Source organism: Haliotis rubra, unplaced genomic scaffold (genome assembly GCF_003918875.1).
Source record: "Haliotis rubra isolate DU_JTF1 unplaced genomic scaffold, ASM391887v1 Scf620, whole genome shotgun sequence".
In the NCBI taxonomy this organism is placed as follows: Eukaryota; Metazoa; Mollusca; class Gastropoda; order Lepetellida; family Haliotidae; genus Haliotis; species Haliotis rubra.
The window spans coordinates 350,338-363,767 of record NW_025767325.1 but is presented as its reverse complement, the minus strand read 5'-3'; the positions used below and the strand labels follow the sequence as shown (position 1 = coordinate 363,767).

General features: G+C 40.6%; 1 protein-coding gene across 1 annotated transcript in view; it reads right to left on the bottom strand.

The window, feature by feature from the left end:
• Positions 1 to 1,412: 1,412 nt before the first annotated feature.
• The window catches only part of LOC124256248 (ubiquitin carboxyl-terminal hydrolase 44-like), a 29,587-nt gene continuing 17,569 nt past the window's right edge, over positions 1,413 to 13,430 (bottom strand). Inside the window, exons 10-16 of the mRNA XM_046690214.1 lie at positions 13,182 to 13,321; positions 10,105 to 10,254; positions 9,519 to 9,754; positions 6,574 to 6,642; positions 4,806 to 4,908; positions 4,203 to 4,390; positions 1,413 to 3,680 (exon numbers count right to left, since the gene is read on the bottom strand). Of these exons, the coding sequence (XP_046546170.1) occupies positions 3,388 to 3,680; positions 4,203 to 4,390; positions 4,806 to 4,908; positions 6,574 to 6,642; positions 9,519 to 9,754; positions 10,105 to 10,254; positions 13,182 to 13,321 (1,179 nt within the window). The 3' untranslated portion in view covers positions 1,413 to 3,387. The remainder of the gene's footprint in view (positions 3,681 to 4,202; positions 4,391 to 4,805; positions 4,909 to 6,573; positions 6,643 to 9,518; positions 9,755 to 10,104; positions 10,255 to 13,181; positions 13,322 to 13,430) is intronic.

Sequence of the window (13,430 nt, the reverse complement as noted above, 5' to 3'; positions counted from 1 at the left end):
CAAAATAGCAGCATTGCATAATGAGCTTAAGCCTAGAGGTTTGTCAAGGCAACACTTATTGCATCTTACAGTTAACATTTTCAAATAACTCCTGATTTTAGCTCTGTGTAATTGCATCCAGTAGATTGAGGTGAGATCAAATGGTGATGTGAGTTGACAACAGTGGACACCAGACATGGGCTCCACACCAATGTGGGGAATCACATGATATACAACACTTGGTTATAAATGTTGGTGAGCTGACAGTGAGATATGTGAATTCCTCCCTGCTGCACACACGAAACGTTTAAGTGTATCTGACAAGATCAATAATTGAAGAGTTCTGTAATACAGCCTGCAAGGCAAATTAAAAATAGATTTAAAACTATTTTCCAACTGGAAAATTGTATTCTTTTACCATGATCATAGACAGAAAAACGGAGTAATTTTGGAAGACTACAAACCCCTCTTCATATATTCTTCATCTAACCACTGTTTTCCTTCACCACATTTGAAATGACTTGGCATCATAACTCCTGATTTTATCCCTGGAACTCAATCTGTCAAACAATTGTAATATAATACTCTAATCACATGCCCAGCAGGTGTGACCACTGAGGTCATTGTGACCTGACATACTTAATAGTATGCAAGAACACTGATGACAAATCATCTAAGCCACATTCACTGAAGCTTCTAGTAAATCCAAATTAAGAGTTTATAACCAATCAGATGTCACTTTTCAAAACCTGTAAGGCCTCATTTCATTATTTAATTGTTTCAGAAATTTCAATCTTGGCAAAAGTTTCCAAGTGTCCTCTTGTCTTAAAAAATAATCCTGCCTAAGGCAATGACAAACATCCCAGACATCATACCATATGAGTGCATTTAGCATTTATTCTGCTTTGAACAGTATTCAAGTATACAGCTCATCATTGGGAGTTTAATATGGGAGGGCTGTCTGAATTATAGTGAAACCCTTGTACACATGTACAGTCTATGACACATACCACTTTAGTGAAACCCTTGGAGCCAGGTAGTCTTAGACACATACCACTTTAGTGAAACCCTTGTACACATGTACAGTCTTAGACACATACCACTTTAGTGAAACCCTTGGAGCCAGGTAGTCTTAGACACATACCACTTTAGTGAAACCCTTGGAGCCAGGTAGTCTTAGACACATACCACTCTAGTGAAACCCTTGGACACAGGTAAAGTCTTGACCAGCCTAGAAACACTCAAGTGAACCAGAGTTTCGAATCAATGATCAGATATTTCTGATGTCCCCACAGGTAATTATAGTGCCTTCATCCAATATGAAATGGTGTAGGTAAAGGTGGGTTGGTCAAAAAGGAAACAGAACTTGTTCTGAACACAGAACTATAAAGCCATGTAAAAAATATATGGGTGTGACAAAAGAAAACCCTGAGAAAACACTGTTGATTTATACAACTCTTTTCAAAAAGTTGAAATTGACAATGTAAAGTGATATTCTACATGATACATGGGCAGCACTGATCATCATCATCATCATCATCATCATCATCATCATCATCATCATCGTCATCATTATCATCATCACTATGGGGACAATACACATTGGTGACTTGTGACAAGTCTACACTGATAGTTTACAACCTATGAAAAACAAGAACACAACATCTTAAGTACAAAACAAGCCTCTTATTGGTACAGGGAACACGCATGGTATACTCATTCCACAGTTCCAGCCAGTTTCCTAGAAAACCGCCGCAATGTCATCTCAATCACAACCTTGTCATTCATGGAAGCACTTTAAGTTGACTTAACCGGTATCATATGGTACATGGGATCCTTTCATCCACAACTGGTCATCCCACAAGCTCTGAAAATCCACATAATGTTATCTGATTTGTCACAGATCTGTATTGGTTCACAATCTTGCCATCATAGCTTTACATCCTGATGAGAAAACGTAAGGGAACAAATATAAACGCACTATGTTTGATATGACACTGTGTGAAGAGCTTCACTTCACAATGACATCTCTCATACTGATTCTTCTCTTGTTGATATACAGCACTAATAATAATAAATTGACAAAGTTGCCATCTTGCATCCGCATGAAGTCTTTGATAGACATTTAGAATTACAAAGACACTCCCTTATTCTATAACTATGAAATAGTGCAGGTGAGTTGTTGCATTAGGATGTTCCTGACTTTAATGTCTTCAATATACTGAAATCAGATGAGCTTCTTTGAATGTTTCACTCTCAATGCTAAAAATTTAAAAGCTTGATGTTTATTTGAAGAAAGTTCCTATGACACTATGGAGATGACCTCAGAATAATTAACCTGATGAAGGTGCAACAAGTTGTCTTGAAACATCGTAACAAAGAATAAAGGAGTTGTTATTTATAAAAAGTGCACATCTTCTCGCGTCTGCATTATTACCAGATTTCCATACTCTTTCTCAAGGGTAACTGTAAAACAACTACACTTCGGGACACATAATTGCTCCAGTGATTAGTAAACATTATTCTAAAGCTGGTTTTAGTAGCTTTAGAGAACACTTCAAAGACAGTGAGGGATTTATCGTTAGTTCCAGATGAAGTGTCCATTTCAGGCAAATTTTAGAAAATTGTTAGTTTAGTTCAGATCTGTCCTCAATTAGGTGGTATATGAAGTAGGCCATATACTTATTAATGAAGCATACAACTTTATGAATAACAACTTGTTTCTTGCATAGCGTGACATTTCTATGTAGATTCATACACCATTATCAATCACTTTTAGCTTGATAACAGTGTAAGAATCTACACTGAAATGTTGCTCTATGCAATAAACAAGAAGTTGTTATCCATAAAGTTGTATGCTTCATTATTGATTCACGAACGTCTTGAATGCCAATCAACAATCATATACTTGTTTTCAAAATGCAAAAACAATATTCAAAATGAGAAACTGAGAAAGTAAAGATTTGTGTACTAAATCCAACGTGCTTTCCATGAACATTTTCTGACCAACCCTAAAATATCAAATACAGAAAAATAAGTTCCTATTTCTTGCTTACCTTCACTATTCAGATATACACTGTTCTCACTATTGATACAACATAGACATATTTACATCAGAACCGTCATATTACAAATCAGACATTTTAAAACTTCTACTAATGAGCATCATTTACAAAATTGTTTTTGAGCAGATTTTATTAAGATAAAATACTGAGACACAAACATGATTTCCTCTGTAAGTCTGTGACGTTAGCCACTGTTCTGAAGCCTGAGTCAGCATTCTAGTAACAAGTCCAGCTACATTTGTTTGAATACAACCTTAGAACTGCTCTGAGAAATATTTGCACCAAATCCCATGATGTACCATACAAGGTTCCTTGAAACTCTGACACAACTTTCCACAAAATTTCACCACAAAGTTGAGCGCCTGCGCTTCAACCCAATACTGGACGCATCCTTCCATTTTGAATTTGTCAGTGAACTTGACAGCAATGGCTGTTTGAAGTTGAATGTGATTTCCTCATCCACTACCTGGGAGCAGGAGACTGATGAGTCAGCATTACTGGAGTCTAAAGGCACAGCAAGGTCCTCAAATGGCACATCGTAATCCTGAGTATAGAACAAAATATAGGCCTGGGAGGCCAGCACTTCTTTCAAGGGGCATAACTCTACCTTGGAGTCGTTGCAATGAATCCAGGATTCTGAAATAGTTACAAGAAAGCTGGATTATCACATTGGAATAGATGCTGATACATTCACATTGTACATGCTTCTCCATCAAAATCATCATAAAAAAAACCCCACCCCAAGCCAAAAATTATGAACAGTCCCTAAGCTAAAGACGTACCGAGTTGTATTTTCTTAAATAAAATCTGTTATGAATCAAGATGCGAGTGAGTGAGGCTGAGCAGTATTTCATGTATTGGCAACCACAGAAGATAATGAAATGGCATCACATTGGCATCATCAAATGGCAACACAAATATCTCTGTCTCCGAAGTTGTTCAGCCAACACTGGGTATTTCCGTTCACAAACTAAAGAGGAGGGAAGATTTGGATGATAATGTACCTCATGCCTTTTAATTTCTAACTGATTGACTTTGTCAAAAATATCAACGTAAAAGAACTCTGAGGGTTGCCTCAGAGATTTGAATTTTTTATCAGCACATGGTCAAGGTCAGTCCTTGCCAGAACCTATGATAGTGTACATGATAGTGACATACCTGCTTCACTGTTATAACAATAGGATGTGTAGTGACCAGACCCAAAACCCCTGCCATGATGGATGACTACAGACGTCAGTCTGTACTGACAAATATTGGGTATGTTGGTGCAGTATGGGGTCATGTTCAGCTCTTCTTCAAAGGCTACGTGAGTGCTGATCTTTTCACGATGATTCCTACCAGACCATCTGAAAAAGGAGCAAAGGTTTTCATGTGGAAAAGCTTCATCCCACAGTCAAGCAGGCAATCTGTGGTTGATATTCTGCAGCCACATAATATCCACTGTAAAAAACAAAATAGAATATATATTTTTTTTAAATCTGAAAAAATCCAAAGAAAAAGAAACATGATCACATAAACCTCTTCCATCTAACACTTACATTCAGAGTTTAAAGAGTGAGTGTAAATATGGTTTCCTGTTGCTTTCAGCAATATTCCAGCAAGATAGGTGGTAATAGAAATAGGTTTGTCACACTGCACCACTGGAATCATATCCAGGTCTTTGGTGAGATGAGCAAATACTACCTGAGCATGGAGAAATAACAACCTCCATGTATTTCAATTTGCAGTATTGGGTATGATGGTTTAAATTTTGGCACACACCTAAATCTCTTGAGATGAAGTCGTAGCACAGGTGGGAGTTTGTTTACCACAAACCGTTTCTGGGCATCAGTGTAGATCTTTGACTTTGGCAGTCGGCGTCTACCTGTATCACAAACATTGCTGTCATTGCTTTGACATGTAAAACATCTGGATGCTCCACTTATGTGGGGTATGACAATAATTACAAAACAAACATCAAACACACTGAGGGTATACATCTCCGACCAAAAAATAACTTCACATTATCCCTTTATCAAAATTTACTTGCTGATGGCACTAAAAATCCTATTTCAGCCACATTTAATCTGACATTTTTCATACATTTTGTCTCCATAATACCCAGAAACTCATGCAAAGAAGTTAGTTTTATCCCTACATACAAAGCCATCATGAGCTGATTGACTTTACCCTGTGAGTGAGTGAGTTTAGTTTTACGCCGCACTCAGCAATATTCCAGCTATATGGCGGCGGTCTGTAAATAATCGAGTCTGGACTAGACAATCCAGTGATGAACAGCATGAGCATCGATCTGCACAATTGGGAACCGATGACATGTGTGAATCAAGTCAGCGAGCCTGAAATCCGATCCCGTTAGTCGCCTCTTACGACAAGCATAGTCGCCTATTATGGCAAGCATGAGTTGCTGAAGACCTATTCTACCCGGATCACCTTACACTGTGAGCTTAATGTGTCAGGAAAGCTAGAAGCAAGGTAGATCTTGGAAGCATACTACATTAGTGAAGACAACATGATGAAGGGATACAGCACTGAATCATCCATGCACCCCCTAAACAACTACCACCCATGACAAAAGGGGTTTCTACAGCAGAAGCCTTTGATATATGTATGCAACTTGCCCACAAGGTATTCAAGGTTGTTTGAAGGCTTTTTAGTCGGGTTATAAGCCTGAATCAATATTTAATTTAAATCAAGAATACAGTATATCACACAACATAAAAAGCAGCATCACCCTCAGAAATTATACAAGACATCATTTTATAACCAACAAATAATAAATAAAGTCTGTCATGAGGATCCTATTATTTTGTGGCTTTTAAAGCCTGTTTGATGGTTTTTCAAGGCTTTTCATGGTTGGCACTTAACAAGACTTTTCAACATGGACCTTACAATTCCAGGCATTTTCAAGTCTATGTTAGCCTTGGCTGATGATGTCACATTATTTCCTCATTATCACTCAGCACACATACTGTCAAAGATGAAATGGGGATTCACCTTGTGTTTATGGCTTTTGTGTGCATGGGAACGTGTTTGTTCATGTGTGAGAGTTAAGAGTGTGAGTGTATGAGTGAGAGTCTGTGTGTGGCTTCTTAATGTCAACACACAACAACATTAATGTCAGTAATTTTGTGCTTGCTTGAGAAACTCTTCCAGTGTAACATATATACCGTATATTACCGTCTATAAGCCGAATTTTGAGGACCAAAAAAAAGCAGTCTGTAGAAGGGGGTCGTCTTATCCATGGGTTACGCTAATAATAATGTGGACCAAAGTTATAATTATTGGTAACTGCCAGTTGTCTGTGGTCTGTGTTTGCCCGCGATAAGGACCCCATCGCGGGGGATCGACTTATGCACGAAACATACCATTTTGACACTGATTTTAAGGGTCAAGTTTGGGGGTCGTCTTATCCATGGGGTCGTCTTATAGACGGTAATATACGGTACCTGACTCACAGAGTATAGGAACTCTGAGTTCACCTGTTCTTGTTTTAACATGTTCATGTTGTGTGGATTCTGTGTATACTTACTGTTACACTTGTCACAACTGTAAGTCTGACTCTCAAGTGTTTCTGTCTCTGTGAACTTGTCCAACATTTCTGAAAACATCAAAACTATCATTACATCACTTTGACAAAAACTCCTTAGGTGCAAAAGACACAGAAAAAGATGCAAAACTAATCTATGCATCACATCAATGGGCCCTATTTAATTCATACAAATCAGCTACACTAATTTTTGACTCATCGGGTTCCATAACCCATGTAGCAAGCAAATCAGTCTCACTTACTCAAACAAATCCCATCAAACCTGACATTCACATGAAGAATGACAATTCTTATGGATATACAACTTCTTTTACTCTGTGAAGAGGGACGTTTCGAAATAGATTCTAATGTCATTGTCAAGCAAGTGATGAGAATCTATGTCGAAAATGTCGCCCATTCTAAAATGCCCATCAAACAGGCTGACATTCACATGTTAAGCCAGATGGATACTTATTTCATACACTCGTTAACTCAGAGACATATTAATTCACGAAAGAGTTTTGCATTTAAATTGCACCTAAATATTCCAAATATCATAGTATCTCATAGTGACATGAAGAAACAAGAAACATTTACTACAGCAATGAAATTCTTCTCTTGTTATTGCAAAGTAAAACTATGCACAGTTAGCATAACAATAACAACATGAAATCAGGATCTAATGTTATACTTTCAAAGAATAATTTAACATGGCTCCTTAAACCTGAACCTCATGGGGTTTCATGGTTAGGACAGGTCCAAAGCAACCTATGCTTGTCATACAAGGACACTGGTGACTTGTTGACGTCAGTTGACAGAGTGTCCATGTGCCCCAACTACGTGGATCAATGCCTATGATATCAATCAATGATTTGTCTTATCATTATACAAATATTTACAGACTGTTCCTATCATAGATGAAATACTGTTGAATGCAAGATTTTTAAAAAAAAAAAAAAAAAAAAAGAAAAAATTGTGTCCAGGGACACGGATGCCCCTGCTGACATTCATAAGACATATTAAGATAAATAATTGAACAAAATTCACAAACAAGTTCAATAAACATCTATGCAACTATGAGATGCAAACCTTTCGAGTCCCAATGAAACACATGTATAAGCTTAATCAATTCTGTTGAGCAGTTTTTGTGGAGAAGTGGATAGACTTAATCCCCTATGTCACTATCGTCAGAAATTCAACAAAATTTATCCAAGTTCAAATGTCTCTAAACATACCAAGAACTATAAAATACAAAAACAAAATATGAGATGCACACCTTTAGAGTCTCTATAAAAGACATATTTAAGCTAAATGAGTTTTGTGAAGTGGTTTTTGAGGAGAAGTGGATAAAGTACATCCCCTGTTGTATGGGACAAACAGGATGAATAGAACCAAATTCAACTAAGTTCAAACATCTGTAGAAGAAACAAAATTAAGAAATTGGATGAACATGGTATGAGATGCACACCTTTAGAGTCCCAATGAAACACACGTAGAAGCTCAATCAATTCTGTTGAGCAGCTTTTGTGGAGAAGTGGATCGACTTCATCCCCTATAACACTATATTCATAGAGAAATTCAACAATATATCTAAGTAGAGAAATTCAAAAATAAATAAATAAAACATCAAAATATGAGATGCACGGTCCCTATATAAAGCAAATCTTGGAGTAGTTTTGAGGAGAAGTGGATAACGCATACCCCCTGTTGGATGGAACTTAACAAGCTGAATAGAACAAAATTCAACTAAGTTCAAACATCTGTAAAAGTGACAAAATTAAGAAATTGTATAAAAAATTATGAAAATCACACCCTTTAGAGTCCCAATGAAAACACATGTAGGTAAGCTCAATCAATTCTGTTGAGCAGTTTTTTACTGTGGAGAAGTGGATAGACTTAATCCCCTATGTCACTATCGTCAGAAATTCAACAAAATTTATCCAAGTTCAAATGTCTCTAAACATACCAAGAACTATAAAATACAAAAACAAAATATGAGATGCACACTTTAGAGTCTCTATAAAAGACATATTTAAGCTAAATGAGTTTTCACAATGTGAAGTGGTTTTTGAGGAGAAGTGGAATAAAGACCTGCACACTCTGTTGTATGGGACAAACAGGATGAATAGAACCAAAATTCAACTAAGTTCAAACATCTGTAGAAGAAACAAAATTAAGAAATTGGATGAACATGTATATGAGATGCAGTGGAGAAGTGGATCGACTTCATCCCCTATAACACTATATTCATTGAGAAATTCAACAAAATTTATCTAAGTTCAAACGGCATTAAAATTGGAAAAATAAATAAAATAAAACATCAAAATATGAGATGCACGCCTTTAGAGTCCCTATAAAGCACATGTGTAATCTAAACGAATTCCATAGAGTAGTTTTTGAGGAGAAGTGGATAACGTACACCCCCCTGTTGGATGGAACGAACAAGCTGAATAGAACAAAATTCAACTAAGTTCAAACATCTGTAAAAGTGACAAAATTAAGAAATTGCATAAAAAATTATGAAACGCACACCTTTAGAGTCCCTATGAAAGACATGTAGAAGTTCATTCAATTCTGTTCAGAAGTTTTTGTGGAGAAGTGGATAGACTTCATCCGCTATTACACTATCATCATAGAGAAATTCAGCAAAATGTACCTAAGTTCAAGTGTCTCTAAACTTACAAAAAAACAATAAAACACAAAAACAAAATATGAGATGCACACCATTAGAGTCTTAAGAAAGCCCATGTATAAGTTCATTGAATTCCACAGAGCGTTTTTTGTGGAGAAGTGGATAGAGTACATTCCCTGTTTCGTACGGACGGACACGAAGGGTAACCCTATATACCCCAGCCATATATGGCGGGGTCATAAAAAAGAAGAAGAAAAAACCCACAAACAAACAAACAAATAGATAAGCAAGCAAGCAAACAAAAACACCCACAAACCTGTAAGCTGGCAGACATCATTAGCAACCTTCTTATTGGTTGAGGTGAACTGATACCTCTCGGGAAACTCGAGTGACAAATCCATGAATGGTTCCTGGCGAGAGGAGACATTCCTGCAGGCCATACACTTCACCTGACTAGTCAGCTCCCCTTGGAACAGTTCTGCCATCATGTTTGGCTTCTCCTCGCACTGCGGCACCGTGGAAGCCTCACTCTCCACCTTCTCTACCAACTCACTGTGAACCACGTCAAGATAAAACACATCACATGCTGCAAACTTATATCACGGTATAGGAACTGTTTGATATGTTTGTGCTTTAAATAAAGGGGTCCTGGAGGTCGTCTCCTACAGTATTTGAATCCTGAGATCCCTTATACCATGAATTTTTAACAATAAGTTATGTCATTGGCAGTGACTTTCAAGCTTAATTTGTAACAATTCATACCAATCAAATGGTTATTCCATCTCACATGATAGCTAGAAATTCATCATGATGGTAAATATTTGAGAATATTCAAAAGTGACCTCAACAAAATACATCTCCAAAGTAGTATCATGACTGTGGGAACTCGGGTGACATCTTACCATAGAAACTCCTGTGCATCATGCTGCGAGTGACCCTTGAAGGTTGGGATCTTGCTCCACACTGCCTGCAGGAAGGCATGGGGACTCACTTGGGCCCACTTCCCCGACCATAGCACCCGCAACAGACCATGCAGCTCCTGGCTGAGGGAACTGGAAACAGGGAGCAGACAGTAAGACACAGGGAACAGACAGTAAAAAACAGGGAAGAGACAGTGGGAAACAAGGAACAGACAGTGAGGCTCAAGGAACATACAGTGAGGAACAAGGAACAGACAGTGAGACACAGGGAACAGACAGTGAGGAACAAGCAACAGACAGTGAGACACAGGGAACAGACAGTGAGGAACAAGCAACAGACAGTGAGGCTCAAGGAACAGACAGTGGAAAACAGGGAACAGACAGTGAGGCACAGGGAACAGACAGTGAGGCACAGGGAACAGACATGAGGCACAAGGAACAGACAGTGGAAAACAGGGAACAGACAGTGAGGGGAACACAGGAGGCACAGACAGTGAGACACAGGGAAGAGAGTGAGGAACAAGCAACAGACAGTGAGGAACAGACAGTGGAAAACAGGGAACAGACAGTGAGGCACAGGGAACAGACAGTGAGGCACAGGGAAACAGACAGTGAGGCACAAGGAACAGACAGTGACAGACAGGGAACAGACAGTGAGGCACAGGAACAGACAGTGACAGGACACAGGAGTGAAACACAGGGAAGACAGTGAAGCACAGGAACAGACAGTGGAAAACAGGGAAGGGACAGTGAAGCACAAGGAACAGACAGTGGAAAACAGGGAACAGACAGTGAGGCACAGGGAACAGACAGTGAAAACAGGGAAAGACAGTGAGGCAGGAACAGACAGACAGGGACAACAGGGAAGAGACAGTGACACAGGAGGCACAGGACACAGAACAGACAGTGAAGCACAGGGAACAGGAACAGACAGTGAAGAGGGGAACAGACAGTGAGGCACAGGAACAGACAGTGGAAAACAGGGAAGAGACAGTGAAGCACAGGCAACAGACAGTGAGGCACAGGGAACAGACAGTGAAGCACAGGGAACAGACAGTGAGGCACAGGGAACAGACAGTGAGGCACAAGGAACAGACAGTGGAAAACAGGGAAGAGACAGTGAAGGCACAGGGAACAGACAGTGGAAAACAGGGAAGAGACAGTGAAGCACAGGGAACAGACAGTGAGGCACAGGGAACAGACAGTGAAGCACAGGGAACAGACAGTGAGGCACAGGGAACATACAGTGAGGCACAAGGAACAGACAGTGAGGCACAGGGAACAGACAGTGAAGCACAGGGAACAGACAGTGAAGCACAGGGAACATACAGTGAGGCACAGGGAACATACAGTGAGGCACAAGGAACAGACAGTGGAAAACAGGGAAGAGAGTGAGGCACAGGGAACAGGCAGTGAAGCACAGGCAACAGACAGTGAGGCACAGGGAACAGACAGTGGAAACAGGGAAGAGACAGTGAGGCACAGGGAACAGACAGTGAAGCACAGGCAACAGACAGTGAGGCACAGGGAACAGACAGTGAGACACAGGGAACATACAGTGAGGCACAAGGAACAGACAGTGGAAAACAGGGAAGAGACAGTGAGGCACAGGGAACAGACAGTGGAAAACAGGGAAGAGACAGTGAGGCACAAGGAACAGACAGTGGAAACACAGGGAACAGACAGTGAGACACAGGGAACAGACAGTGAGGCACAAGGAACAGACAGTGGAAAACAGGGAAGAGACAGTGAGGCACAGGAACAGACAGTGGAAAACAGGGAAGAGACAGTGAGACACAGGAACAGACAGTGAGGCACAGGGAACAGACAGTGAAGACACAGGCAACAGACAGTGAGACACAGGGAACAGACAGTGAGACACAGGGAACAGACAGTGAGGCACAGGGAACAGACAGTGGAAAACAGGGAACAGACAGTGAGAAACAGGGAACAGACAGTGAAGCACAGGCAACAGACAGTGAGGCACAGGGAACAGACAGTGAGACACAGGGAACAGACAGTGAGACACAGTAAACAGACAGTGAGGCACAGGCAACAGACAGTGAGGCACAGGGAACAGACAGTGAGACACAGTAAACAGACAGTGAGGCACAGGCAACAGACAGTGAGGCACAGTAAACAGACAGTGAGACACAGGAAACAGACAGTGAGACACAGTGAAACAGACAGTGAGGCACAGGGAACAGACAGTGAGGGAAGAGACAGTGAGGCACAGGGAACAGACAGTGAGGCACAGGGAACAGACAGTGAGACACAGGGAACAGACAGTGAGACACAGGGAACAGACAGTGAGACACAGTAAACAGACAGTGAGGCACAGGGAACAGACAGTGAGGCACAGGGAACAGACAGTGAGACACAGGGAAAACAGACAGTGAGACACAGTAAACAGACAGTGAGACACAGTAAACAGACAGTGAGGACACAGGGAACAGACAGTGAGGCACAGGGAACAGACAGTGAAGCACAGGCAACAGACAGTGAGGCACAGGGAACAGACAGTGAGACACAGTAAACAGACAGTGAGGCACAGTAAACAGACAGTGAGGCACAGGCAACAGACAGTGAGACACAGTAAACAGACAGTGAGACACAGTAAACAGACAGTGAGGCACAGGAAACAGACAGTGAGGCACAGGGAACATACAGTGAGGCACAGGGAGAAGACAGTGAGACACAGGAAACAGACAGTGAGACAGAGGAACAGACAGTGAGACACAGGCAACAGACAGTGAGGCACAGGGAACAGACAGTGAAGCACAGGCAACAGACAGTGAGACATGAGGCACAAGGAACAGACAGTGGAAAACAGGGAAGAGACAGTGGGATACAGGGAACAGACAGTGAAGCACAAGGAACAGACAGTGAGACACAGGGAAACAACAAGTACATATTTTAACATTTTTGTGTGTAAAGAGATTGGGCCTCAAGGTCTAACCTTCAGCAAGTAGAGGATGCTGGGACTAAACCTGCAATCCCAATGGAAATGTAACCACAAGTGGATAATCACATTGAACCAAAGAATGAAGAGTCCTCACATGTGTTCCTCATCCTCCTCCAGAGGCAGGGCACCAGCAGGCTGGACCTCCACTGACGAGACGTATGTCCCTCCTCCACTCAGACCCCCCTCTTTGTGACGAAACTTGGGGGTTGACACTGCGGTGGGGGTGTTCAGGTGCTACAAGGTCACACAAATGTACATCAGTTAGATTGACTGTCACCTCAAATATCTGTGTAAATAGAGGTGATTGAAATTGGGTTTAACGCCGTGCTTGAGAATATTTCAC